This window comes from Myotis lucifugus, unplaced genomic scaffold, assembly GCF_000147115.1.
Source record: "Myotis lucifugus unplaced genomic scaffold, Myoluc2.0 scaffold_1, whole genome shotgun sequence".
Lineage (NCBI taxonomy): Eukaryota > Metazoa > Chordata > Mammalia > Chiroptera > Vespertilionidae > Myotis > Myotis lucifugus.
Window position 1 is genome coordinate 5,997,138 of NW_005871049.1, and position 24,663 is coordinate 6,021,800.

Below are 24,663 nucleotides of genomic sequence, written 5' to 3' on the forward strand. Positions count from 1 at the left end.
CTCCATTTCCTCTGAATGCGCAGTTTGGACTGAGAGGCACTGTTCTAGATGGCATTGGCCAATTTCAGTAAAATAAAGGAGGAAGAACATGTTGACTTATGCTTCCGGGGTACCAGCGGCAAAAGCAGTGACAAAATTAAAGCAGAAATTAAAGCGATTTCTAAGAGAAAAATGAAGAGTAACCAATGAAGAGTAACCCTGGGAACTAAAACTAACCTCGGCTCATCCCACACTGCTCTGCTCTAATTTGCACACTATCTTCATAGAGAAATAGCTGCTCTTCGAGGCTCAGAAGCCATGGGTTTCTTCCCGGCTGCAAGGAAAAACTCAGGGCACCAACACTTACCCAGACAGCACGCGTGCGCGCGCGTGCGCACAAGTGCACGCGCTGGTAGCTACGTGTCGGGAGTCACGTGGCCCGCACCGGTGGCGGCAGGCGGTTGGAAGTGCATGCGCAGCTCCCCGGCCCCGCCCCACGTGGTGCGCCCATCTCCCAGCATCCTCAGCGCCGCTTTCCCGCCAGGACGACGCTCAAGCGGTTTTCTGCTTCCCTTCGCCTCTTCCGAATACGTTCCAGCCTGCTGCTGCTGGATTTTTACGTCCGTCATCCCACCATGCAGCGTGACCCTCCGAAGAAGAAGCCGGAGAAGAAGACAGAAAAGCGGTTCTTTGATGCCCTGTCCTTCGGGAAGGACCTGCTGGCTGGCGGAGTGGCGGCGGCTGTGTCCAAGACGGCCGTGGCGCCCATCGAGCGGGTGAAGCTTCTGCTGCAGGTGCAGGCGTCGTCCAAGCAGATCTCCCCCGAGATGCAGTACAAGGGCATAGTGGACTGTCTGCTGCGCATTCCCCGCGAGCAGGGTGAGTAGGGGCGGCCGCCATGCCTTCCCCCGCCCCCACCCCCACCCCCGTGGATCGGGAGGGGACAACTGCAGGGGCCAGGGCCGTGTCCGTTGGGGGGTGATGGGTTTGTTTCCTCAACTTGAAAAATTCAAGAATGGTAACCAGTCTAAGAGGCTCTGCTTTCCCAGGGCCTGCACGTGACCAGTCCTAGTGCAGGGGAGAACACCACCTTCTCTTTCTCTAAATTTCTCCTTCACAGCAGGATTTACATACACCTTGGCGTAGAAGGCAGTGTTTGACTCCCAAGATTAGAGGAGAGGAGATGCTATTAAGCATTTTGCTGTGTGTTAACAAATGTCCAGATTGCTTAAATACTTGTTGAAATACTATGTTCTCCAAATATGGGACCATTGGGGCCTCCCGGTACTCTGATCCCTATTCGGTGAAAAGAGGTTCTGTTTATTCTTGAAAACTACTGAAGAGGCAGTCACCTCTGCACAGATTTGAGGGGGGAGCAAAATAACATAATAAAGACAAATAATTTTTTAAAAATATATTGTATTGATTTTTTACAGAGAGGAAGGGAGAAGGATAGAGAGTTAGAAACATCGATGAGAGAGAAACATCGATCAGCTGCCTCTTGCGCACCCCCTACTGGGGATGTGCCCGCAACCGAGGTACATGGCCTTGACCGGAATCGAACCTGGGACCCTTGAGTCCGCAGGCTGAAGCTCTATCTACTGAGCCAAACCGGTTAGGGCTGACAATATTTTAATGCAGTATTTTTTAAAATCCAAGATGAGCAAAATAAAATTTTAAAGACAGGATCAGTATTACCAATTTTTCTTTTGCATCAGATCCTGTCTTTGTTTAAAATTTTAATGTTTTTGTGGAGTCTCCTCTCCCTCCTCTCCCCCCCATTAATATTGAAAGAAAGATTTCAAGGGCTAAATAATGAAAGTGCTTTGTTAGCCATTAAATGCCTTCCGGTTGCAAAATGGCTCCTAAGTTAGCTCAGAGAATGTCAGGATAAATGTATCAGAAGTCTTCTATAATCCATCCATATAGTTGGATTCAATTGAAAACTCTGTACGAACTTTTTTTTTCTTAAATATATTTTTATTGATTTCAGAGAGGAAGGGAGAGAGAGAGGGAAACGTCAATGATGAGAGGGAATCATTGATTGGCTGCCTCCTGCACGTTGGACGGAGCCAGCAACCCAGACACATACCCTTCACCGGAATCAAACCTGGGACCCTTCAGTCCACAGGCGGACGCTCTATCCACCGGTTAGGGCTCTGTACGAACTTTAAAAAGGAAATAGGCCTATTGACCCCTGTCATGTCTTGTTCTGTGTGTTCAGAACAAGACATGACGTGGCTTCAACTCCAGTGCAGTTCCCTCTTCCACTCTTAAGTCTGGGTCAGGGTATACTCTCCTATAAAAAGAGCGTTCTCTTCCTAGGGATAAATCTGTTGGGCACAATATGTAGAGTCCAAAGTAGACTCTAAAGGCATCGTCTAAATTATGAATTTTAAATGCCCATCTGAGAGCAGAACCCAGAAAGCATAAGAGTGGTTCACATTCTCCACACCCCATTTATTTTATTAGAGCAAGTTCCCCATTTCCTTTAAGGTTTTTACTAGAAAAGTAGGAACGTCTTTCTCCTTAGTTTATATTCTAAAACCTCTTCAGAGAAGTAGGACTGCTTTATTATTAGCTAATCTACTTTACATATTTAGTCGGGTGAAGTTAAATATTGTGGTCAGATTGTGCTGACCAGTGCTGATTTATATTTTAAATGTTCTTGGTAATATTTAAATCTGAACATATTCAATATGGCTCTTATAAATTGCAATCATTCTGAATAGTATTTTGGTTTCTGGTTTCTATACCTTCAAAGATGAGATGATAAAAGCAGAACTTGAAGATGTTTCCTATTCTTGTATACAGGGCCTTCTTATGAATACACCACAGTATATATCCTACGGTAAAAGGTTAATAATTCACAACAGGGTTAATATTGCCATCTAGGGGCTTTTTGTGAAACTTGTGGGGAATTTTTTAGTTAGCACAAAGATAGAGGGGTGTAATCTTTAATTGTAATAACGTGAAAGATAAAATCCAGGGAGGCTAAGCATCTTGCTGCTATACATGGCCAGCCCTGCACAAGGAAGACTTATCCTGTATCCTGAAAGACTCAGATTTCTTCTACTGGATATTGTAGCAGTAAAACCTGTTTATGATTATCTAAGCCTCTAACCCAGCCGTGGGCAAACTACGGCCCGCGGGGATCTGGCCCGTTTGAAATTAATAAAACTAAAAGAAAAAAAAAGACCGTACCCTTTTATGTAATGATGTTTACTTTGAATTTATATTAGTTCACACAAACACTCCATCCATGCTTTTGTTCCGGCCCTCCGGTCCAGTTTAAGAACCCATTGTGGCCCAGTCAAAAAGTTTGCCCACCCCTGCCTAACCCATGGGTTCTCAACCTGTGGGTTGAGACCCCTTTGGGGGTCAAATGACCCTTTCACAGGGGTCGCCTAAGACCATCAGAAAACACATATATAATTACATATTGTTTTTGTGATTAATCACTATGCTTTAATTATGTTCAATTCGTAACAATGAAATTGAGGGTCACCACAACATGAGGGACTGTATTAAAGGGTCGCAGCATTAGGAAGGTTGAGAACCTAACCTAACTCTGATTTAATCTAAATATAAACTATCTGGGCATAGTTCTAGTAAACACCTCTGCTTTCTTTCTAGCCCAAGGATAGATTTCTCTATTCTTGCTCTGAACATAGCTTTAAACATCTCTCTGGATGTCTTTGATACTTTTTATAAGCTTTCCTTGGATTATGAAAGCTTCTGGATTTATCCTGAGTAATGCTGTTCTGAAAGATTTACTCTATTCTTTAGTTGGTTTTATGATCTTCAACTTTGTGGGGTTTTTTGTTTTGTTTTGTTAATCTGTTAATCCTCACCTAAGGATTTTAGGGAGAGTGGGAAGGAGGGAGGAAGTAGTGGGAAGGAGAGAGAGACAGAGACAGAGAGACAGAGACAGACATCAATTGGTCGCCTCCCACACGCGCCTCAACTGGGCCTGGGATCGAACCTGCAACCCAGTTATGTGCCCCTGACCAGGAACTGAAACCAAGACACTTCAGTTCTCCAGTCACTGCCAGGGCTGATCTTCAACTTTGTATGTGCAGTTTTATTTAATACTGTTTAAATTTGTATTACACAAGTAATGCATGTTTATTATAGACAATTAGAAAAAATAGAGAAGCAAAAAAGTAAAGACAAATAATTGCTAAAATCACCACAGTTAACATTTTGGTGTCTGTGCTGTGATGTTTCACTGAGCAAAATATGCATATGGAAATATATTCTTAATTAAAGCAATTGTTGTATTTAATATATTGTGAAATAGCCTTTAAAAAATCTGAACTCTGCAGTCTCATTTTTAAGAGCCTACCAGAACTCTTCTCATTTAGGTGTTCCTGGCCATGAGTTCATCAGCTATCTTTAATCTAAACTTTTCCAAACTTATTTTTTTGAAGGCTAGAGCAGTGAAGTTTTTATTTGAAGAATGTTTTGGGACATGCAAATAACATTAGATATTTACTTTATTTAAATAAAATGAGAAAATAAGCTTTACTGATATTTAGTGTGTGAATTGGCACTGGCATTTATAATTGGGCCAAAAGTCAGTTACATATCACAGGACACTAAGGCATTCTAAAAAAGGAGTAGGGGTTAGTTCCACAATGTAGAGGGGATAACAGGCACTCGTCCTCAGGTATTACATAATAAACATGTTATAGTTTATGTTTGCTTAGCTAAATGTATCTACAGAGACAAGAAGACTATTTGAATATTTTAAATTATCAACAAGAATATTTGAAATATAATGTACACTATTCTTAAAAATTAACCTCGCTCTAAAGATGCCTTAAGATAGTAGGAAATGATGGCATAAAAACATCATGTGGCCCAGTAGTTGAGTCAGCCTATAAACCAGTAGGTCCCAGTTTGGTTCCTGGTCAGGGCACACGCCCAGATTGTGTGCACAATCCTCAGTAGGAGGCATGCAGGAAGCAGTCAATCAGTGATTGTCATCATTGATGTTTCTATCTCTTTCTCCCTCTCCCTTCCTCTCTGAATCAATAAAAATACATATTTTTTAAAAAACATCATAATTAGCAAGATATATGAAAATATGTTCTAATGGTTCAAATAAGTGCTCATTTATATTCGAATACCTCCTAGCAATAAGTTTTCCCCAAGCAACCTATTTAAGTAGCTCTTTGTCATTCTCCATCTCCATATACAATTTTTGTTCTTATGACCACTTGACATAAAGTTTTTTTAAGTGAGGAATCTTTATCTCATTCTTTAATTTCTATTTTTGGTATACTACATAATAGGTATACTAGCAAAGGCATATGACTTTTAAAAATGTATACATATTTATGACAGGCTACATATATTTTTACTGATAGGCATTCTGCCAAAATATACTGGGACCCACTAGTCTAGAATATATTCTAACTGTGCCTAGCATTCCCATTATTGGCTGTAAATTGACCAGTAAATGGCCAGTAACTGCTTCCTATTTCCCATCAGTTCTATTTTAATTCTTGATTATTTTCTCAGAATTAAGTTCAGAGTATGTTTTTTCTTGCCCTTAAATTTTGAAGAGATTATTTTTTCTGAGCAATTAAGATACTGATATTATCAAAGATACCACAGTTGCTATGTTTTTCTCTACCAATTTTGTGATTATACAGAGTGTCCCAAAAAAATGTATACACACACTTTAACAGCTGATACCTCAATTTGGAAAATGAAATGTATTTTATAAATACTGCCTTTATAATTATTCAAACTGGTATACATATTTTGGGACACTCTATATATTAGGAAAGTGTCCTTTTAATCTGTATGACTGCTTTTCCCTTTTTTTATTCTGACCTAAAAAAGGCTTGTTTTTTTATTGAGAATAAATTTTTATAGAGAGGCAGTAGAGATTTAATAGCTCTAGGTTGGAGTCAGAACTGGAATCAAGTTCCAGCCCTTCCCTTACCTTGTGAACTTAAACCGTTTTTATTTAACCTCTCAGCCTCAATTTTCTCAGTTGTATGCTACATACCTGATGATATGGTAGTTGTGAGGTTAAACAAGATACTGCCTATAAAATATTCAATTATGTGTCTATTGCATAGTTAGTGCTCAATAAATTTTAACTCTTTAAGTCATTATGTATGCATTCATAAATTTGTAAACATGTATTTCTGATGTTCATTTGTAAATAAGTGCATCTGAGATAAACTTGTGTAGAGGAGCAAAAATTTTCTTTCTACCCCTCTAGCATCTTTGAATACTCTGATAATCAAATTAACAGAAGACATTTTAACAGGAGAAAAGCAAATTTAATTGGGTACATACATGGCCCTATAAAAATCTGAGAACCACAGGCAGACAGTTGAGGCTTATATGTCCATTCTGAGCTAAGAAGAATGGGGTAGGGTTGGGTCTTCCAATGGGAGGAAGAAAATTTACAGGAAGATAGGAAAAGCAAATATTTTGTAAACAAATGTTTGTTGTGTTTTGCTGAGGTAATGGGGCACTGAAGAGACTTTGAACAAACAGATCCTGCCCAGCTACCACCAGTTTATCATACCTAGCTTATACTCTTTGATAATTCTCTTTCTGTACCAAGCCCTCTCTCTAAATTTGTTCTGGTAATTAAGGAGAAGGTTAAAATAAATTTAGAAAGCCTTCTAGCTTTTTGTTTCTTAAAAACAATCAGCCCAAAATAATACTTACTCCAGAGACACATTTTGGGGTGGCAAATTTTATTCCTCTATGCTTGAACAGAGGATAGATTTTTTTTTAGTCTGAGGGAATGCATTTTTTATCTTTAAGATGAAGAGACTAATAGTACCTACCTCATGAGTGATTATGTGCAACTGTTTTATATTCAGCTTATGGTTCACCAAGATTCTGGGGATTTTCCCCCACTAAATATACTTACTTATTTAGCAGATAAGTATCTTTCCCTCTGTGTACTACACTAATTTAACTTTCAGGTTCTGAGTACCAGCCCAGTAAGCTGAAATTATTTTATTTTTTCCATCACCATTTATTCCCTCTATGCCCTCTTCCACCAGCACCACCACCCCCTATCTCCCTCCCCACACCCGACAATTACCACCTGTTATCCATGTCCATGAGTTCTCTCTTTTTTTCTTTTTTGTTCAATCCCTCCATCCCCCCTCCCATCCCAGAGCTATCTGCCTGCTCTCTATGAGTTGTCTTTATTTTCATTTGAATGTTCATCTTTAGAAGACTGATTTTGGGTGTTCTCTAAGCTAGGTGGAGAGGTATCTTATTCAGAATAGTAAGATGAAACCATTTGACAATTTGCAATCTAGTAAAAACAATTATGGCTACTGAAGAGCAAGCCTGTTGCATTCTGGGGCAGCTCTGGATTATAAAGGCAGCTCTGAAATATAAGGGTAACACATATTAGGATTGGTCAATCCATTGAGATTTGAAGTGGGAAGATTATTAATCTCTAAAGTTTCTTCCAATCTCTCTATCAAGCCTTCAATTATAAATTGTTCCCTTTTCTGTCTGGGTTTCAGAACGTAAAGATAAGGATGCTTTAGACTTCTGTCACTTTCTCTTTCTCATAAGTATGTATACAAACCAATTCTGTTCTAGCAGCCTTACTACTATAGGAATTGTATGTCAGGATTTGGAAATGACGCTTAGAGTTACTAACTTCTCTGACAAATACTCCTGAACTGTTTTTCTAACTAGTGAAGAAACCTATATTCAACTGATAATGGTTTTCCAGAGGTTGTTAGGTATTCAAGGCTTTTTATTGGAAACTAGAGGCCCAGTGCATGAAATTTGTGCACAGAGGGGAGGGTGTCCCTCAGCCTGGCCTGCCCCCCTCACAGTCCGGGAGCCCTCGTGGGCGGGAGGCGACCTGGTGATCAGGGGAAGGCAACGCCCCCATCACACCTCTGCTGCTGCCACTGCTGGCAGCACAAGCCTCAGCCAGCCCTGGTTACCTGAGCCTCGGGCAGCCCTGGATGGCTGGGCAGCCACCATCCGAGGCTTGCCTGTGCCTTGGGCTGGCCCTGGGGCTGAGGGGACTGGGGGACTCCAGAGGAAGGCGCACAGAACTGCCGGGCCCACCTTGGGGTAGGACTGGCCTTGCCATGCACCTGCCGCCCTAGCGGGGCTGAGGGGACTGGGCGCCGCCATCTTGTGGCTGTGGGCACTGCCATCTTTGAGGGCGTGGCAGTCAATTAGCATATTCCCTCCTTATTGTCTGTGGGTGCCCAATCTTTGCGAAGGTGTGAGGGTCAATTAGCATATTCTCTCTTTATTAGATAGGATTAACAAAATTGAAATGGAAGCACATGGAGTTAATACTACTTTTTTTCTTCAGTGGAGACACATAAATTTTTTTTCATGAGAAATGGATTTGCTTTTAAATAGTTCAAATAACTAAGTTTGTTAAAGCTATGGGAATTATTTAATGATAATACAGTATAAGTTTATATGTAGTATGTTTTCTTTTGTAGGTTTCCTCAGTTATTGGCGTGGCAATCTTGCAAATGTCATTAGGTATTTTCCAACACAAGCTCTAAATTTTGCTTTTAAGGACAAATATAAACAACTTTTCATGTCTGGAGTTAATAAAGAAAAACAGGCAAGTATAGATAATATCTCTAAAATTTTCTAAGAAATGGTTGGTTTGTCTTACGTATGATGGGCAGATGTACTCAAGTGGTAAAAAAAAATATTTAAAACAGTTACTGTTAACACAATATTTCTAAGTTATATAAATTATATGTGAAAACCACAACTTTTACAAATTTCTTTGAACAGTTTTAATATTTAAGGCATCTCTTGTCTCAAAGCAGTATTTCTCTGAATAAATATTAATTTTAATGTAATTATATTTTATAATCACTGCTACACTAGAAAAATTTAGCATTTTGCCTGCTTTTATTAAGCAAAAAAGAAAAATCAGGCAAGAGGTATGTATTTCTGCCCTAGCTGGTTTGGCTCAGTGAATAGAGTATTGACCTACGGACTGAAGGGTCCCAGACAAGGGCACATGCCTGGGTTGCAGGTTCTATCCCCAGTAGGGGGCATGTAGGAAGCAGCTGATCAGTGATTCTCTTTCATCATTGATGTTTCTATCTGTCCCCCTCCCTTCCTCTCTGAAATCAGTAAAAATATATTTTTTTAAAAAGAGATATGTATTTCTAACTCTGAGGTAATTTATTCCTTAAAAAAGCAAGTTGTTTCTTCTTTATTACTAAGGACCTATTTAGCTGAGTTTTGTTTTTTTTTAAATCCCCACCTGAGGATATTTTTCCATTGATTTTTAGAGTGAGTGGATGAGAGAGGGAAAGACAGAAATATCCATGTGAGAGAAACACATCAATTGGTTGCCTCCTGCATCAGCACCACCAGGGTATGGGCTGGGGAGAGGAAGAATCTGAAACCGGGGTTAAAAATTGAATTGAGACCCTTCGGTCCCCAGGCCGATGCTCTATCCACTGAGCCAAACCAGCTAAGGTTAGCTGAGATTTAAAGTGCATAGTATAGCCCTAACCGGTTTGGCTCAGTGGATAGAGCGTCAGCCTGCAGACTGAAAGGTCTCGGATTCGATTCCGGTCAAGGGCATGTACCTAGGTTGCGTGTACATCCCCAGTGGGGGGGGGGTGCGGGAGGCAGCTGGTCGATGTTTCTCTCTCATCGATGTTTCTAACTCTCTATCCCTCTCCCTTCCTCTCTGTAAAAAATCAATAAAATTTATTTTTAAAAAATAAATAAAGTGCATAGTATATATAATCTAAAGGCATAATTACCTCATGTGTCCACTCTCGCTAATTTGGGCTACTTTTTCTGGAGGCCATTAAAGTATTTTGCAATTTCAGTATGTCAGCATCTAAACTGTACCTCCTAGACTGCCTGGTAAGAAACAAAGGACATGTAGACAAGTATTCTGGATAGTATGATATGCGTTATTACAGATGTTTACTTTAGAAAATCAGTTTGTAAATCTGGCCTTTCAGCCTTTAGAAAAATAAGGATTTCACACAGTTAGGTTCTGTAGTTTAATAACCACATTTTAATTTAATATGTTTCAGTTCTGGAGATGGTTTTTGGCAAACCTGGCTTCTGGCGGAGCAGCTGGGGCAACATCCTTATGTGTAGTATATCCACTAGATTTTGCTCGAACCCGAATAGGTGTTGATATTGGAAAAGGTATGGGATTTTTAGAAATACTGACCCTTCCTTCTTTGTGTTTTGAGTAATGTATTATTTATTCTAAAATTATGCTGTAACAAGTGTTAGTTACAGTCTGAAAATTGTATTCTCAACCAAATGGTAAGGTCATAGGGGCTAAAGATTACTACTTTTTTCCTTTTCCCTTAAAAGAGGGAAGGGGAAGGCCAACACTCTAGTAACAAAAGAGCAAACATAAAGACTGTTTAAAACTTACTTTCTTTTTTATCTCCCTGGAGAGCCACCTCCTAGATCCCTCATACACTTACTCCTGCCTCAACTATGACTCCTCTCTAGGTTATATGTACAGCTCTCATGCTAGAGATTCCTTTTCCCACTGTTCCTATGTATTTTATTTACCATATCTTCTATATTTTTGTTATGCAACTGTTTTGGTAGATTATGTTCTTCAGTAGCTTTCTAAGCTTTCTGAAAAGAGTGGAACAGGAGATAAGTTGAGATCTTGCTTATTTAAAAATATCTCTGTTTTATCCTCTTAATTCTTGGCCATATAAAAAAGTTCTGGGTTTACATTTAATTTCTTTCACAATTTAAAAAGTATTACTCTGGATTCTAGTTTCTAATATTGCTCTTATGAAGTTGATCTCTTACTGTTGATCCTTTTGTATGTATATTTTTTCTTTTTAATCACCTTATATCCCTGATGACCTGATATTTCACAAGATGTATCTTTGTGTGAGTCTTTTTTCTGTAATTGTGGAGGCAACTCAGTCTGGAGCCTTATGTTCATTTCTGAGGATGGCAGAGGAGAAAGAGACTTGGCTGCTCAGGGTGAAGTAGATTTTGAGTACCCAAATGCTACTTTGCTTTCACTACAAGAATAGTACAGTACTTAGTCCCCCTAATTTCTAAGTTTTTCTGAGGTTGGAGTCCAGGGCTTTCTTCTCAACAATATCTCCTTCTGCAAGAAAATAAGTTTCAGTTGTCTCTGCTCTACTTAGTGAGGTTCCACTCCTCCACCTCCTTCCCGTCATGCTAAAATTTGTGGATTTTTGTCAATGTTCTTCTTTGCCTATATGGCTTTAAACCTGTTTTCTTTACTAGAGGCCTGGTGCACGGATTCAGGCACTGGTGGGGTCCTTTGGCCTGGCCTGTGCCCTCTCACAATCCAGGACCTCTTGGGGGATGTCGGAGGCCCATTGCACTGATTTGGTCTGATCCCCACAGGCCAGGCTGAGTGGCCCCACCAGTGCACAAATCCATGCACCGGGCCTCTAGTATGCATATAAGATCTTTGTTAATCTCTTCCTACCCTCCCACCTCCTCCCTTCCCTCTGAGATTCATCAGTTTGTTCCATGCTTCCATGCCTGTGCGTTGAGCATCTGCCCCCTGGTGGTCAGTGTGCATCATAGCTACGAGTTGAACAGTTGCTTAGGCTTTATATATATAGTATCATTTTAATAAAATGTCTTAAGGGAGCAGAGATTCATTTAATAAATATTTCTCCATTGAATGCTGTGAACCAGGTGTGCATGTGCACGCGCACGCTCTCTCTCCCCCCCCCCCCGTCACTTTCACACACACACACAAAATATAAAACATGGAATTTGCAGCTCATGTACCTTATAGTGTAGTGGGGGACACAAGTAAAAAACAATGAAGCAATGACTAAAATATACTGCCACTTAGCAGTAAATGTCATAACAAAATTAGGAGAAGGGAGTGACATCAATTTTAGATAAGTGATCAGAGAAAATATCTCAGAAAGGATAACAGTTTGAGGAAAAATGAAAATAGGGGTTCCATCTTATCATGTTTAACTGGCAGTCCAAATTTTCTTGTTATTGCTAAGAAAGTGAAAATAATTCATGTTCCTTATTTAAGTTCAGCAGTTTTGTTTTCTCTGAAAATTGGGAGAATTTAGCTTATTTTGAAGAATTATATTCTACACATAATATTTCAATTATTGGCAAAGAGTTCAAGTCAGGGGACAATAAAACAAAACCAACAAACACTCAAAAACTGTGACACTCCATCTAAAATGTTAATGATTCTTAAGTTACTAGTTTTTAGTTTTGTCTTTTTGCTCTATTTGTCTGTTTGCTCTTCAACTGAAACAAGTCATGAAGGTTTTCATTCCTAATGAAAACTAAAAATTTCTAAATTCCTAGTTACATTTCTAGGAACTTCTGGTAATTTTATTGAGCCTATCATATTGCTTGAATTAGATTGGTTTTATAAGAGATTAATATTTTAAAAAATGTAAAGATACTATTTGAAACCTTAATTATTTGTTAACTAATGGGAGAATTTTGATGTATGCTTTTATTTTGTTAGATTTTTAAGTGGCAATTCCAAATACTTTAAATCTGTAAAATGTTTAAATAAAGTATTTATCTGATGTATAATGCTGCTAATAAATTTTAAATGGCTTTATTTTAGGTGCTGCAGAGCGACAATTCAAGGGTTTAGGTGACTGTATTATGAAAATAGCAAAATCAGATGGAATTATTGGTTTATACCAAGGGTTTGGTGTTTCAGTACAGGGCATCATTGTGTACCGAGCCTCTTATTTTGGAGTTTATGACACAGTTAAGGTAATTTGGGGCTTTAGTATATATTAAATGGTTCGTTTCCTTTTTTAAATTCTTTATTGTTTAAAGTATTACATATAGTATTACATATGTCTCCTTTTTCCCCTCATTGATCTCCCTGGCCACTATCTCCCTTTCCCACCCCCCCACCCCCCACACATGCCCTCACCCCACTAGTGTCTGTGTCCATTGGTTATGCTTTTATGCATGCATACAAAGTCCTTTGGTTGATCTCTTACCACCACCACCATCCCCTCCTTCCCTCTGAAGTTTGACAGTCTGTTTGATGCTTCTCTGTTTCTGGATCTATTTATGTTCATGAGTTGATGTTGTTTATTGTATTCCACAAATGAGTGAGATAATGTGATATTTATCTTTATCTGACTGGTTTATTTCGCTTAGCATAATGCTCTCCATGTCCATCTATGCTGTTGCGAATGGTAAGATTTCTCTCTTCTTTACAGCAGCATAGTATTCCATTGTGTACATGTACCAGAGTTTTTCAATCTGCTCATCTGCTGATGGGCACTTAGGCTGTTTCAGATCTTAGCTATTGTAAATTGTGCTGCTATGAACATAGAGGTACATATGTCCTTTCTGATTGGTGTTTCTGATTGCGTGGGATATATTCCTAGAAGTGGGATTACTGAGTCAAAGAAGAGTTCTATTTTTAATTGGTTTATTGTTTTAATTAGTAACATGTTCAGTAGATATGTTTACTTATAATTATATAAATCAAAATAAATGATGGAATAAGAGACATTATAGAGTTGTTTAATCATGACTTTGCCATACCTAACTAAATTATAACTCTATTGTGGATCTGATTTGAGATATAGAGCATAAACCCAAACATTAAGTTTTTTTGCTGTTTACACTGAAAAACTCACTATACATCGTATTGCAAATATGAAGCATTCTGGTTAGGCTTACACCACAGTCAACTCTTTGACATATAGAAAGGCTCTGACAGAACTTCCTGATTTTACATTGAGTTTATTATCTCATTTTTCACATGCAAATAGTAAGTTTACTATCACCATTTTAGAAAGTAGGCAAGGCATAATTAGTTAAATATAATAAATGCTACTATAGCTCAGGTGTTTATTAGGTACTGTTAGATTCTTTATTGTATTCTCCAGATTGTTTTAGCAATTGCCTTTTCATTTCAGATTTTAATATCATTTCCATAAGGTAGGAAAGAGAAAGAATGTAACAATGGCTACCATTTTTGAGCTATTACTTAGTTCTAGGAACTTCATTAAGTTCTTTACATCCTCACAGTGTTCTATGATAGCTTTTTTAAAAAATGTTTCTCTTGCCAAAACCGGTTTGGCTCGGTGGATAGAGGGAAACATACATCGAGAGAATCACTGACCAGCTGCCTTCCGGTCGAGGCCATGTACCTGGGTTGCGGGCACATCCCCAGTGGGAGATGTGCAGGAGGCAGCTGATCGATGTTTCTCTCTCATCGATGTTTCTGGCTCTCTGTCTCTCTCCCTTCCTCTCTGTAAAAAATCAATAAAATATATTTTTTAAAAAAAATGTTTCTCTTGATTTTTGAGGGGAGAAGGGAGAGAGAGAGAGAGGGGGAAACATACATCGAGAGAATCACTGACCAGCTGCCTCCTGCATACTCCCTATTGGGGATCAAGCCTGCAACCCGGGCATGTATCCTGACCAGGAATCGAACCAGTGACTTGTTCAACCACTGAGCCACACTGGCTGGGCAAGGATAGCTTTTAATATCCCCATTTTAAAGATAAATAACTGAGGAGTGGTTAAGTAATTTATGTACATGGCAAGCAAAATATCCCATTATCTTAATAACTATATCATAATGCTTTCAAAATTAGGCAATGAAATTAATATTAGTATTATTTACTAAATTAGATTAAACGTTGATGGAAGTTTTATAATAGTTTTCTATATTATCTCTACCCTCTATTAAATATAGTTGCATATCATTTTTATTATGGTTCAGACATAGAACTTTTAGTTTATAGTGTGCTTTTTCTTATTTATATTTACTTAATAATGGAAAAGTTTATGTGCACTTTCCCTCTTTGCTCTATTAGCACCTCTAGTAGCTGTGAAATTTAGGAATGTTTCTTCACTAACTTAGTGCTTTAAAGCTGTTTATCAAATATTATCTTTTGATGATAATAGCAGGCATTATTATTTCAGTTTTTTTCAACTCTGTGAAGAGCCATGAACAACTTTTTTGGTCACTAGCTGTTATCTTCCCTAGTTTTAAGTGCCATTAATGACAAATCAATTTAGAAAATATGCTTTTTTTCCCCAAATATGTTTTTATATATAGTCATGTATGACATTCTCCTTTCTAACTGATAGCATGCTAATATTTCAGTTTTTCCACATTAAATTCAACTGTTTTTAATTGCATCTTAAATATAAATGAGCCTTCTTTCATATATTCTTAAGAGTTATTCTTTGACTTAAGATTTAAGATGCTTTAGAAATTCAGATAGTTACTTTATACATTTTTTTTCTAGGGCTTATTACCCAAACCAAAGGAAACCCCATTTCTTGTCTCCTTTTTCATTGCTCAAGTTGTGACTACATGCTCTGGAATACTCTCTTATCCCTTTGACACAGTTCGAAGACGTATGATGATGCAGGTATTTTATATTATTATTTGAAAGTTTAGTTGAGTTTTCCACTATCTCTGATACTCAGGTATAATTTATTCAAATTTTAGAGACATTTTGACTGGAAAATAGGTCATTTGTTAATAAATGCATGCTGTGCTCTCGCCCAGTGGCTCGGTTGGAGCATTATCCCATTCACCAAAAGGTTGCCATTTTAATTTCCAGTCATTTGCAGGTTCAAACCCCTACGGCAGGCAACCGATCAATATTTTTCTTGAATTCATCGCTCTCTCTCCCTCCCTCCCCCTATCCTCCCTCCCCCTATTCTCCCTCCCCCATCCTCTCTAAAAATCAATAAAAACATATCTTCAGGTGAACATTAAAAAATAAATAAATGCTTGTAGTTTTGACTTGTATTTCTTTACTGTTACTATTATTAGACAGCCAGCATCCAGCAAAGCTTTTTTTTTCTTCTGCTATGAGAACAGAAATGCTTTCTACTCCTGTAGCATATATTGTTTGAAGGGTAGAGGAAGATGGTAGGGATTTAATGAGTATGTCTGTCTTAACTGAATATTAGATCAAGTAGAATAAGGCTAGTCACAACTTAGGTAATATCATTAGTTGTAGTATATTTCAATAAAAGTAAATAATTTTTACTTCAAAGATGAAAACTTGTTAATGATCTATGTTTTAAGTATAGTCAGTTTTGATACATTCAATCTCCAGTGCTGTTACTTGTTAACATTCATTCATTCAGCAAATATTTGACTGCCTAATCTATGCTAAGTTATGGTGACACAAGTAAAATAAAGCAGAACCTGCACCAAAATTCATAGCGTAGTATTGAAGGCATACAGTTAATGGTTTAAATAGAAATGTGCATAGGTTCTGCACATGCTTTAGAAATTTAGCATTGTTTTATTGTTTTAATTAGTAACATGTTCAGTAGATATGTTTAGGGTGCCCAAATGCTTACTGTGATCAGATGTGGCCTCTTGCAGAGCTCATCTCAGTAAATAGGCATTTTCCCTGGGGAGAGAACATTCTAAGCAGAGTGGAACAAACATAGTACATAGAGGTACACTTGAGAAGTAGTTACTTATACCCAGAAGATAGGTTTCATGGGGCAAATGCAAATAATGAGGCCAGAAAGCTAGAAAAGTTCTGTATGGCTTACTATGCCAGATATTGCCCTAAGCATTTTACACTTTAACTCATTTAATTCTCAGAGTAATCCAAAGAGGTGTGGTTACTACCATTACCCTCATTTTATGTCTATGAAATGGTCCTGGAAGAACACACTAGGCCACCAGAAAGGGTAAAACATTATTTAACCTATTACATCATTCTTGGACCATCCTTAAAAGTTATTCCATTTATACCTTTGTTTCTTCTTGATCTATATCTAGCTCTAGTTTAATATATTGATAACTTTTTATCTTCACCCAAGGACATGCTTAGAGAGAGGAAGGGAGAGAGAAAGAGAAAGATCAGTGTGAGAGAAACATCAATTGATTGCCTGCTGTATGCTACCCTGACTGGGAATCAAACTGGCAATCTTTTGATGCACAGGACAACGCCAACTGAGCCACTCTGGCTGGGCTACATTGAAACATTTTTTAAATGAAAAATTAATTTATACAGTATAGTAATAAGTCTGTATTGAGGATTAGTAAATGGTACTGTATCAATGTTAAGTTTTCTGATTTTGATAACTATACTTTGGGTATGTAAGAAAATATTCTTAGAAAATGCACACTGAAGTGTTTAAAGATAATGGTCATGATATCTGCAACTTACTGTCAAAATAACTGCATTTCAGTCTATTGCTAGGGCTGCTGTAACAAAGTACAATAGATAACAGAGATTTATTTTCTTTTTTAAAAAAATACATATTTATTTCAGAAAGGAAGTGAGAAGGAAAGAGATAGAAACATCAATGATGAGAGAGAATCAGCTGCCACCTGCACCTCCCCTACTGGGGATTGAGCCCACAACCTGGGCATGTGCCCTTTACCAGAATAGAACCTGGAACCCTTTAATCTGAAGACCAACACTCTATCCACTGAGCCAAACTGGCTAGGGCAAGATTTATTTTCTTACTGTCTTGGAGCATAAATGTTCAAGTCAAGGTGTCCACCAGGGTTGGTCCCTTCTGAGGGTATGTCTCCTTGGCTTATAGATGGCTGTCTTTTCCCTACGTCTTCCCATGGTCCTTTTGTCTCTCTTCTTAAAAAGATGGCCATATTGTATAACAGTGCACCCTAATGTGCTCATTTGATCTTAGATACCTTTATAAAGACCCTTTCTCCAAATATAGTTAGTCACATTTTTAGGTATACTGAGGATTTAGACTTCAATATGTGGACTTTGTGGGCACACAATTCAGCCCATAACAGTACTGTTGAATTTTTGTACTTTTATTTTATATCCCACAACTTTCTTAAACCCTATTACAAATACTAATCTATGTGTACACTCTTTGAATATTTTTTTTTACACACAGAGGTCTACAATCTGCAAAAAATGCCAGGTTCTTTCATTTCTTTTATCAATACTTACACCTTGTATTTCTTTTTCTTGCATTTATGCACTGTCTGAGACTCCTGTTACAGTGGTATATTAAAGAAGTAATTGGCCACCTTGTCTTGTTCTAATCTTATAAGGCAGTGGTCGGCAAACTGTGGCTGGCGAGCCACATGCGGTTCTTTGGCCCCTTGAGTGTGGCTCTTCCTAAGCCTTAGGAGTACCCTAATTAAGTTAATAACAGTGTACCTACCTATATAGTTTAAGTTTTAAAAATTTGGCTCTCAAAAGAAATTTAAATCGTTGTACTATTAATATTTGGCTCTGTTGACTAATGAGTTTGCCGACCACTGTTATAAGGAGTGCCTTCAGTGTTACATAATTTAATGTTAGCTGTGGGGTTTTTGTAGTTATCCATTGTCAAGCTATGGCTGTTCCTTTCTGTTTTGGGTTATAATAGGTAGTAATTATGAATGGCAGTCATGCTTTTTCTATATCTATTGACATCAGATCATATTTCACTTTTCATGTGAATATATAATATTATCTTAACCTATTTTTTAAAATATATTTTTATTGGTTTCAGAGAGGAAGGGAGAGGGAGAGATAAATAGAAACATCAGTGATGAGAGAGAATCATTGATTGGCTGCCTCCTGCACAGCCCCCACTAGGGATCAAGCCTGCAACCTGGGCGTATGCCCTTGACCAGAATTGAATCTGGGACACTTCAGTCTACAGGCTGAAACTCTATCCACTGAGCCAAACCTGCTAGGGCTGTTTATCTATTTTCCAGAGCTAACCCAACCTTTTGTGCCTGGAATAAATCCAGCTTGGTCATGATGTGTTGTATTTTGTATCCCTTACTAGGTTTGAGTGGCTAGTTTTTGTTCAGGATTTTGGCATCCATGTTTCAGTGACATTGGCTTGGAATTATTCCTTCGTATATTGTCCTATTCTAATTTTGATATCAAGGCTTTGTAAGCTTCATAAAATATGTTGGGGATTCTTCTTAATTTTCTCTTCTCTAGAATAATTTATGTAAGATTAAAATTAAATGTTTACTGAATGTTTAGTAGAACTTAACATATAAAGCCACCTGGTTTTCCTTATGAGAAGATTTTCAGTAACTGACTGAATTTAATGAATTTATTCCATTTTTTTTCTATTCTGTTGGTAAATTATGCTTTTAAGAAATTCATTTTTTAATTTATTTATTTTTTAATTAAAACTTCTGAGTTTTCCAAATAATTGCCATGAAGTTTTTTGTAATATCATGTTACTCTTCTTCTTCTTCTTTTTTTTATTGATTTCAGAGAGGAAGGGAGAGGGAGATAGAAACATCAATGATTAGAGAGAATCATTGATCGGCTACCTCTTGCACACGCCACACTAGGGATCAAGCCTACAACCCGGATATATGCCTTGACTGGGAATCAAACTGTGACCTCCTGGTTCATAGGTCAATGCTCAACCATTGACCCACACCAGCTGGGCTATCATGTTTCTCTTAATCTCTGAATCATTTGCTATTTCTAATAGTTTTGGTGCCAGAATGTTTCCAGAAATTTATCAGTAAATTATTTTAAATAACTAATTTTTGGCTTTTCATGCTTTCTGTTGTGTTCATTTTCTGTTTCCTTTATTTTTTTTATTTCTACTTCCTTTGGGTTTATTCTTTGTCTAAAAATGTTTAGATTGCTCATTAATTTCCTTATAAGTTACCACTCAAGCTGCATCTTAAGGAGTTTTGTGGTTATTACTAGGTTTAAAATATTTTCTAAGATGTGTTCTTAATATCCAAACATGATATTTTTCTAGTTATTTTTTTTTTACTATCGATTTAGCACTTCATTGCAGTGTGGTGAGAGTATAAATAATGGTTTGTGATGCCATCTTTTGAAATTTGTTAAGCCTAATATTTGCTCAGTTTTCAAGTATTCCTGCAAAGTATGAGTATTCTCCGACCACTAGATATACATTCAATATATGCCCATTAGCCCAACATGCTTACTCAACATGGTATTCATTTTATCTGTACTTAGTGCTGAATAAAATCTAAACGTAAAAGCTCTTATAGTAATGGTAAACTATTTGTCTTTATGTAGAGCGGTGAGACTGAACGGCAGTATAAAGGAACTGTAGACTGCTTTGTGAAGATATACAAACATGAAGGAGGCGTTGCATTTTTTCGTGGTGCCTTCTCCAATATCCTTCGTGGTACAGGGGGCGCTTTAGTGTTGGTATTATATGATAAAATTCAAGAATTCATTAATATTGGTAGTGGAGGTAGTTCATAGGAGATTGAGAAATGCATACATTTAACTTGTTAAACATACAAATTATATAGCTGCCATTTGTATATATTTTGATAGTTTGTTATTACTGTCAGCATTTTTTAAAGTGGTAATTCTACAATAAAGCATAAGCTTTTTCAAGCATTTAAATAAAAATCAGATAAATGTGGGTTTCCTTCCCACTAAGACTCAAACTCACTTTACTGAGACATTTTACTTAGTAAATGTTATTTTTATTAGTTAAAATCTTTTTCTTTTGTGATGAAAAATTAAAAAGTATAATGTTAAAATATAAGAAATTAAAGTTCTTAAAAAATGCTATTATTTTAATGTAATTGTCTTCCCTTCTTTTAAAATCATATGACATATTTCTTTAAAGCTTATCAGAAGATGTCATCATTATATCTTTGGGCATAAGTAAGCTTTCTTCAACATCTCTACTAAAACAGCTCAGTTTATTACTAAGTATAGTGGTTATGGTATTATATAGCTTTTAATAAACCCAGATTCTGGGTCTCATTTAAAAAAACCTGATAATGACATTAATGACACTATAAACCTGTAGTTGGGAAAAAAGAGATACAAAATGGCATATATCTGCTAACTTTTTTCTTTAAATAAAATCTTGCTAATGTGAATATATCTTGGAACAGAAAAAGTCCCCTAAAAAATTAGTTTGTGTATCTGGTATTAATAAAGTAAGTTTAAAGGTTATATCTGAGCTTTTTTAAAAATTAATCTTTATTGTTGAAAGTATTACAGATGTCTCTCTTTCTTTTCCTCATTGGTCCCCTCCTCCCCCATCTCTTCCCCTCCCCAGGCCTTCACCATACTATGGTCTGTGTCCATGAGTTATGCATATCCTATATAATAAAGAGGTAGTATGCAAATTGACAATCATGCCATCACACAAAACGGCCGCCCCCATGTGATCACAAGATGGCCAGCAGGGGAGGGCAGTTGTGGGCGATCAGGCCAGCAGGAAAGGGCAGTTGGGGGAGACCAAGCCTACAGGGGAGGGCAATTGGGGGGGGGGACTGGGCCAGCAGGGGAGGGCAATTGGGGGCGACTGGACCTGCAGGGGAGGGAAGTTGGGGGTGATTGGGCCGGCAGGGGAGCAGTTAGGCATTGATCAGGCTGCCAGGGGAGTGGTTAGGGGGTGATCAGGCTGGCAGGCATAAGCGATTAGAGGTAATTAGGCAGGCGAGCAGTTGGGAGCCAGCAGTCCCGGATTGTGAGAGGGATTGGGCCTAAACCGGCAGTTGGACATCCCCCAAGGGGTCCCATATTGGAGAGGGTGCAGGCTGGGCTGAAGGACACCCCCCCCTCCCAATGCACGAATTTCGTGCACTGGGCCTCTAGTATGCATATAAATTCTTCAGTTAACCTCCACCTGCTGCCCCCTCCCCTTCCCTCTGAGAATCCTCAGTTTGTTACATGCTTATGGCCATGTTACCCTCCACACATGGACTATTAGACTTTAATTAGCTTGGATACTAAGCTACTCCCACTGTAACATGGAAAGGAAGCTCCAGATACAGGCCTGCTCCTGGAACCCCAGCTACACCTTTTCCAGGACTGGCTTCTCCCAGTAAACTTTGGTTCTATTAATCGTTTTTGTCCACAACTTCATTCTTCAATTTCGTAAGACATTGAACTGGACTCAAACACCCACATTTTTTGTTTCAGTGGGGAAAGAAAAGAGGGACATCTGTAATACTCTCAAATTTTTTTAAATGACTCTATTTTTTATGTTTTTATTGATTGTAGAGAGGAAGGGAGAGGGAGAAACATCAATGTGAGAGAGAAACATTGAACAGCTGCATAGGACCAAGCCCACAACCCAGGCATGTGCCCTGATTGGGAATTTAACTGGTGTCCTTTTGATGCATGGGATGATGCTCAACTAACTGAGCCACACTAGCCACAGTCTCATTTCATAAAAATACATATTTTTTTATTGATTTCAGAGAGGGAGGGAGAGAAAGAAACATCAATGATGAGAGAATCATTGATTGGCTGTCTCCTGCACACACCCCCATGGGGATCGAGCCCACAACCCTGGCATATGCTCTAACCAGGAATTGAACTGTGACCTGGTTAATAGGTTGAAGCTCAATCACTGAGCAATGCTGGTCTGGCCAGGTCCTCATTCTTGAAAAGGTAAACTTCTTTCCTACAAGATAAAGACTTATTATCATGGCGTACAATATCCTTCATGATCTAGCTCAACTTCAGCTGTACATCATATCTGCCCTAGGCACCACAGGCATACAAGTAACTTCTGATTCCTCAAATACAGTATGTTTTTTGATACTTTTGTGCTGTTGCACTTGTTGGTATTTTTATGTCATTTATTTTCTTTGTAGAGTTAAATAACATGCCTAAGGCCCTACTGCTAGTAAGTTAGGCAAGCCTGGGACTACAACTCTCTTTGACCCCCAAAGCCTGTTATGCTTCTAGCCACTAGGTACGCTCATTTCCTCCCAGGAAATGTAAAGAATGTGGTAACAATCTCTTGCTCCTGGCCTCAACTATTTACTTTTACTCTGGTATTTTAAGTGTGTTTTTTTTTAATAGAAAAATCATTCTCACACCCTCGTTATACAGACAGAAAGCATGGGTAATTATATGGCCCTAGGAGATTCAGGAGATTCTGGGATAAATCTAAGTGGTGGGCCCAAGAGGATGATGGCTGCATAGGCAACTGAGGGAGAGGGTCAAAGCCACGTGCCACTGGGGGCGGGTTTCTGTGGGGAGCCCAATAGCCAATCCCCATTGTGCTCGCGCACTGGCCCACGGGAGGCCCCTCCCCAGCCTGCGGTGTCCCTGACAACGGCAGCGATGTCCACCAGGAGCTCCAGTGAACTTGGGAAGGTGTGACTCCCTAATGTAGAAAGACCAGAGTCAAAGCAGTACTGTACATTCCAGGTTCTCAGTATTGCCTTGAAAATGGACTTCACGGTTTTTATAGCAATAGCAGCAGGAGTTATAGCCACACTTGCTGCTGCTGCTGTTGTAGCATTGATAGTAGCAAAAAGCATAAATTCTTTTAAGAAGTGGACAAATAATGACAATACGAGCACTGGAAAATTTGGTGAAACCGTCAATTTCAAGATTGAAACCAGTAGGAAACAGGATAAAGAATCGATCGAGAAGGAACAGAAAATATCCGAAGAATTAGTAGAAGAGGAACAGAGAACATCCCAAGAATTGGGTGAGAAGGGCCAGGAATCATATGAAGAATTGGGCAAGAAGGAACAGGAACCCCATGAAGACTTGAACCAGAAGGCACAGGACAGCCAAGCTCCGTAAGTGTAAACTATGACTTGGTTAATTTCAGAAGGACAGACAGCAGATGCTGATCACGGGAGAGGGACACAGGGCTGGGCCACACCAGGCTGCTATCCCGCCCCCTACAGGGCAGGTGCTGGAGGGAAGCCCTGGCTTGCCCGGTGTAGTGGTGGCGGACACACAGAAGTCACTTTTCTGAAAAACCGGTTTTTGGCGGCAAGGGTTAGTGGAGGGGACTGCATCTTTAGAATGGGGCGAAGGAAGGTACATGGAGGGGAGGTTGTCAGTGTGCTGGTTTCTTGACCGTTTCGTTTGGGGTATTTCAAGCCCTGGTAAGGAGAAAGAAAACACACACACACACCAAGATCTATCTGTTGAGTCGGCTTTCACAAAGGCATTGAAGTGAAAAGGCCGCTTTCCCCCTGTCGGCGGCGCCCTTGGGAGAGGCGGCCGCGCTGCACAATGGGCGCGACCTCACAGAGCCGAGCGCGGCGGGCGGCACGTGGGCCCCTCGGGACGGCGAGGCGGCGGCTGGGTGCTGGGCTGCGGTTGGCCCTGAAAGGCTGGGGGCCCGTCTCGGTGGCATCCCGGCGCTGTGCCAGGCCCGGGTTGCCAACCACAGCCCAGGGCCGCCTCCGAAGCCGCGGGGCGGAGCGCCGGGCGGGGGCGCCGCTCCCCGAGCCAGCCGCAGTGCTCCCGGCCGCCGCGCGAGGGCGAGCGAGCCAGCGCCGTTTCCTGCCTCCTCCCCGATCCTCCGGCTCCGCCTTCCCATTCCTCCCCGCCCCCCGTCCCCCCGCCCCCCGGCTGGCTCAGCCTCCTCCATTTTCCAGATCTTTCTCGAACCCGCAGCTCCACGAGCGGCCGTTGCCCGAGCGCTGACGGAAGCGGCCGAAGCAGCGGCTCGCGCGTCTCCCGGGAGGCCGAGCGCGCAGGCTCAGAGCTCGGTAACTGCCGGTTGGAGACGCCGACCCGCAGCGGAGAGACCCCGGCGGCGGAGGCGGCGGTGCGGAGACCTCTCCCTCTCCGCGGTTGTCGGACGCGCTGCCCCCGATTTAAAGCGTAGCGACTTCAGGTCACCTCTCCTTTGCTTCTCGTAGGAGTCGCAACCCCAGGAGCCACAGCCCAACAGAGGACGCGGCCCCCACCCAGGAGCTTTCGGCACCAGCATCCCGACGACTCGGCGGCGGGATGTCTGTGGTTG

General features: G+C 39.7%; 1 protein-coding gene across 1 annotated transcript; it reads left to right on the forward strand.

Moving 5' to 3' along the window:
- Positions 1-501: 501 nt before the first annotated feature.
- Positions 502-24,525, forward strand: SLC25A31 (solute carrier family 25 member 31). The gene is made up of 8 exons (XM_006081970.2): positions 502-858; positions 8,457-8,584; positions 10,038-10,155; positions 12,581-12,735; positions 15,249-15,374; positions 19,980-20,160; positions 23,065-23,479; positions 24,312-24,525. Exons 1-8 carry the CDS (start codon positions 615-617, stop codon positions 24,523-24,525), a joined length of 1,581 nt encoding a protein of 526 aa, XP_006082032.1. The 5' UTR covers positions 502-614.
- The last annotated feature ends 138 nt before the right edge of the window (positions 24,526-24,663 follow it).

What these genes read in the sequence shown, in the direction of transcription:
- SLC25A31 (XM_006081970.2), top strand. Translation starts at nt 615, where the DNA reads ATGCAGCGTGACCCTCCGAAGAAGAAGCCGGAGAAGAAGACAGAAAAG. An exon ending in AGGTGTTGATATTGGAAAAG is followed by an intron (nt 10,156 to 12,580) that starts GTATGGGATTTT and finishes GCTTTATTTTAG; the next exon opens with GTGCTGCAGAGCGACAATTC. An exon ending in CATTAATATTGGTAGTGGAG is followed by an intron (nt 20,161 to 23,064) that starts GTAGTTCATAGG and finishes TCCCTAATGTAG; the next exon opens with AAAGACCAGAGTCAAAGCAG.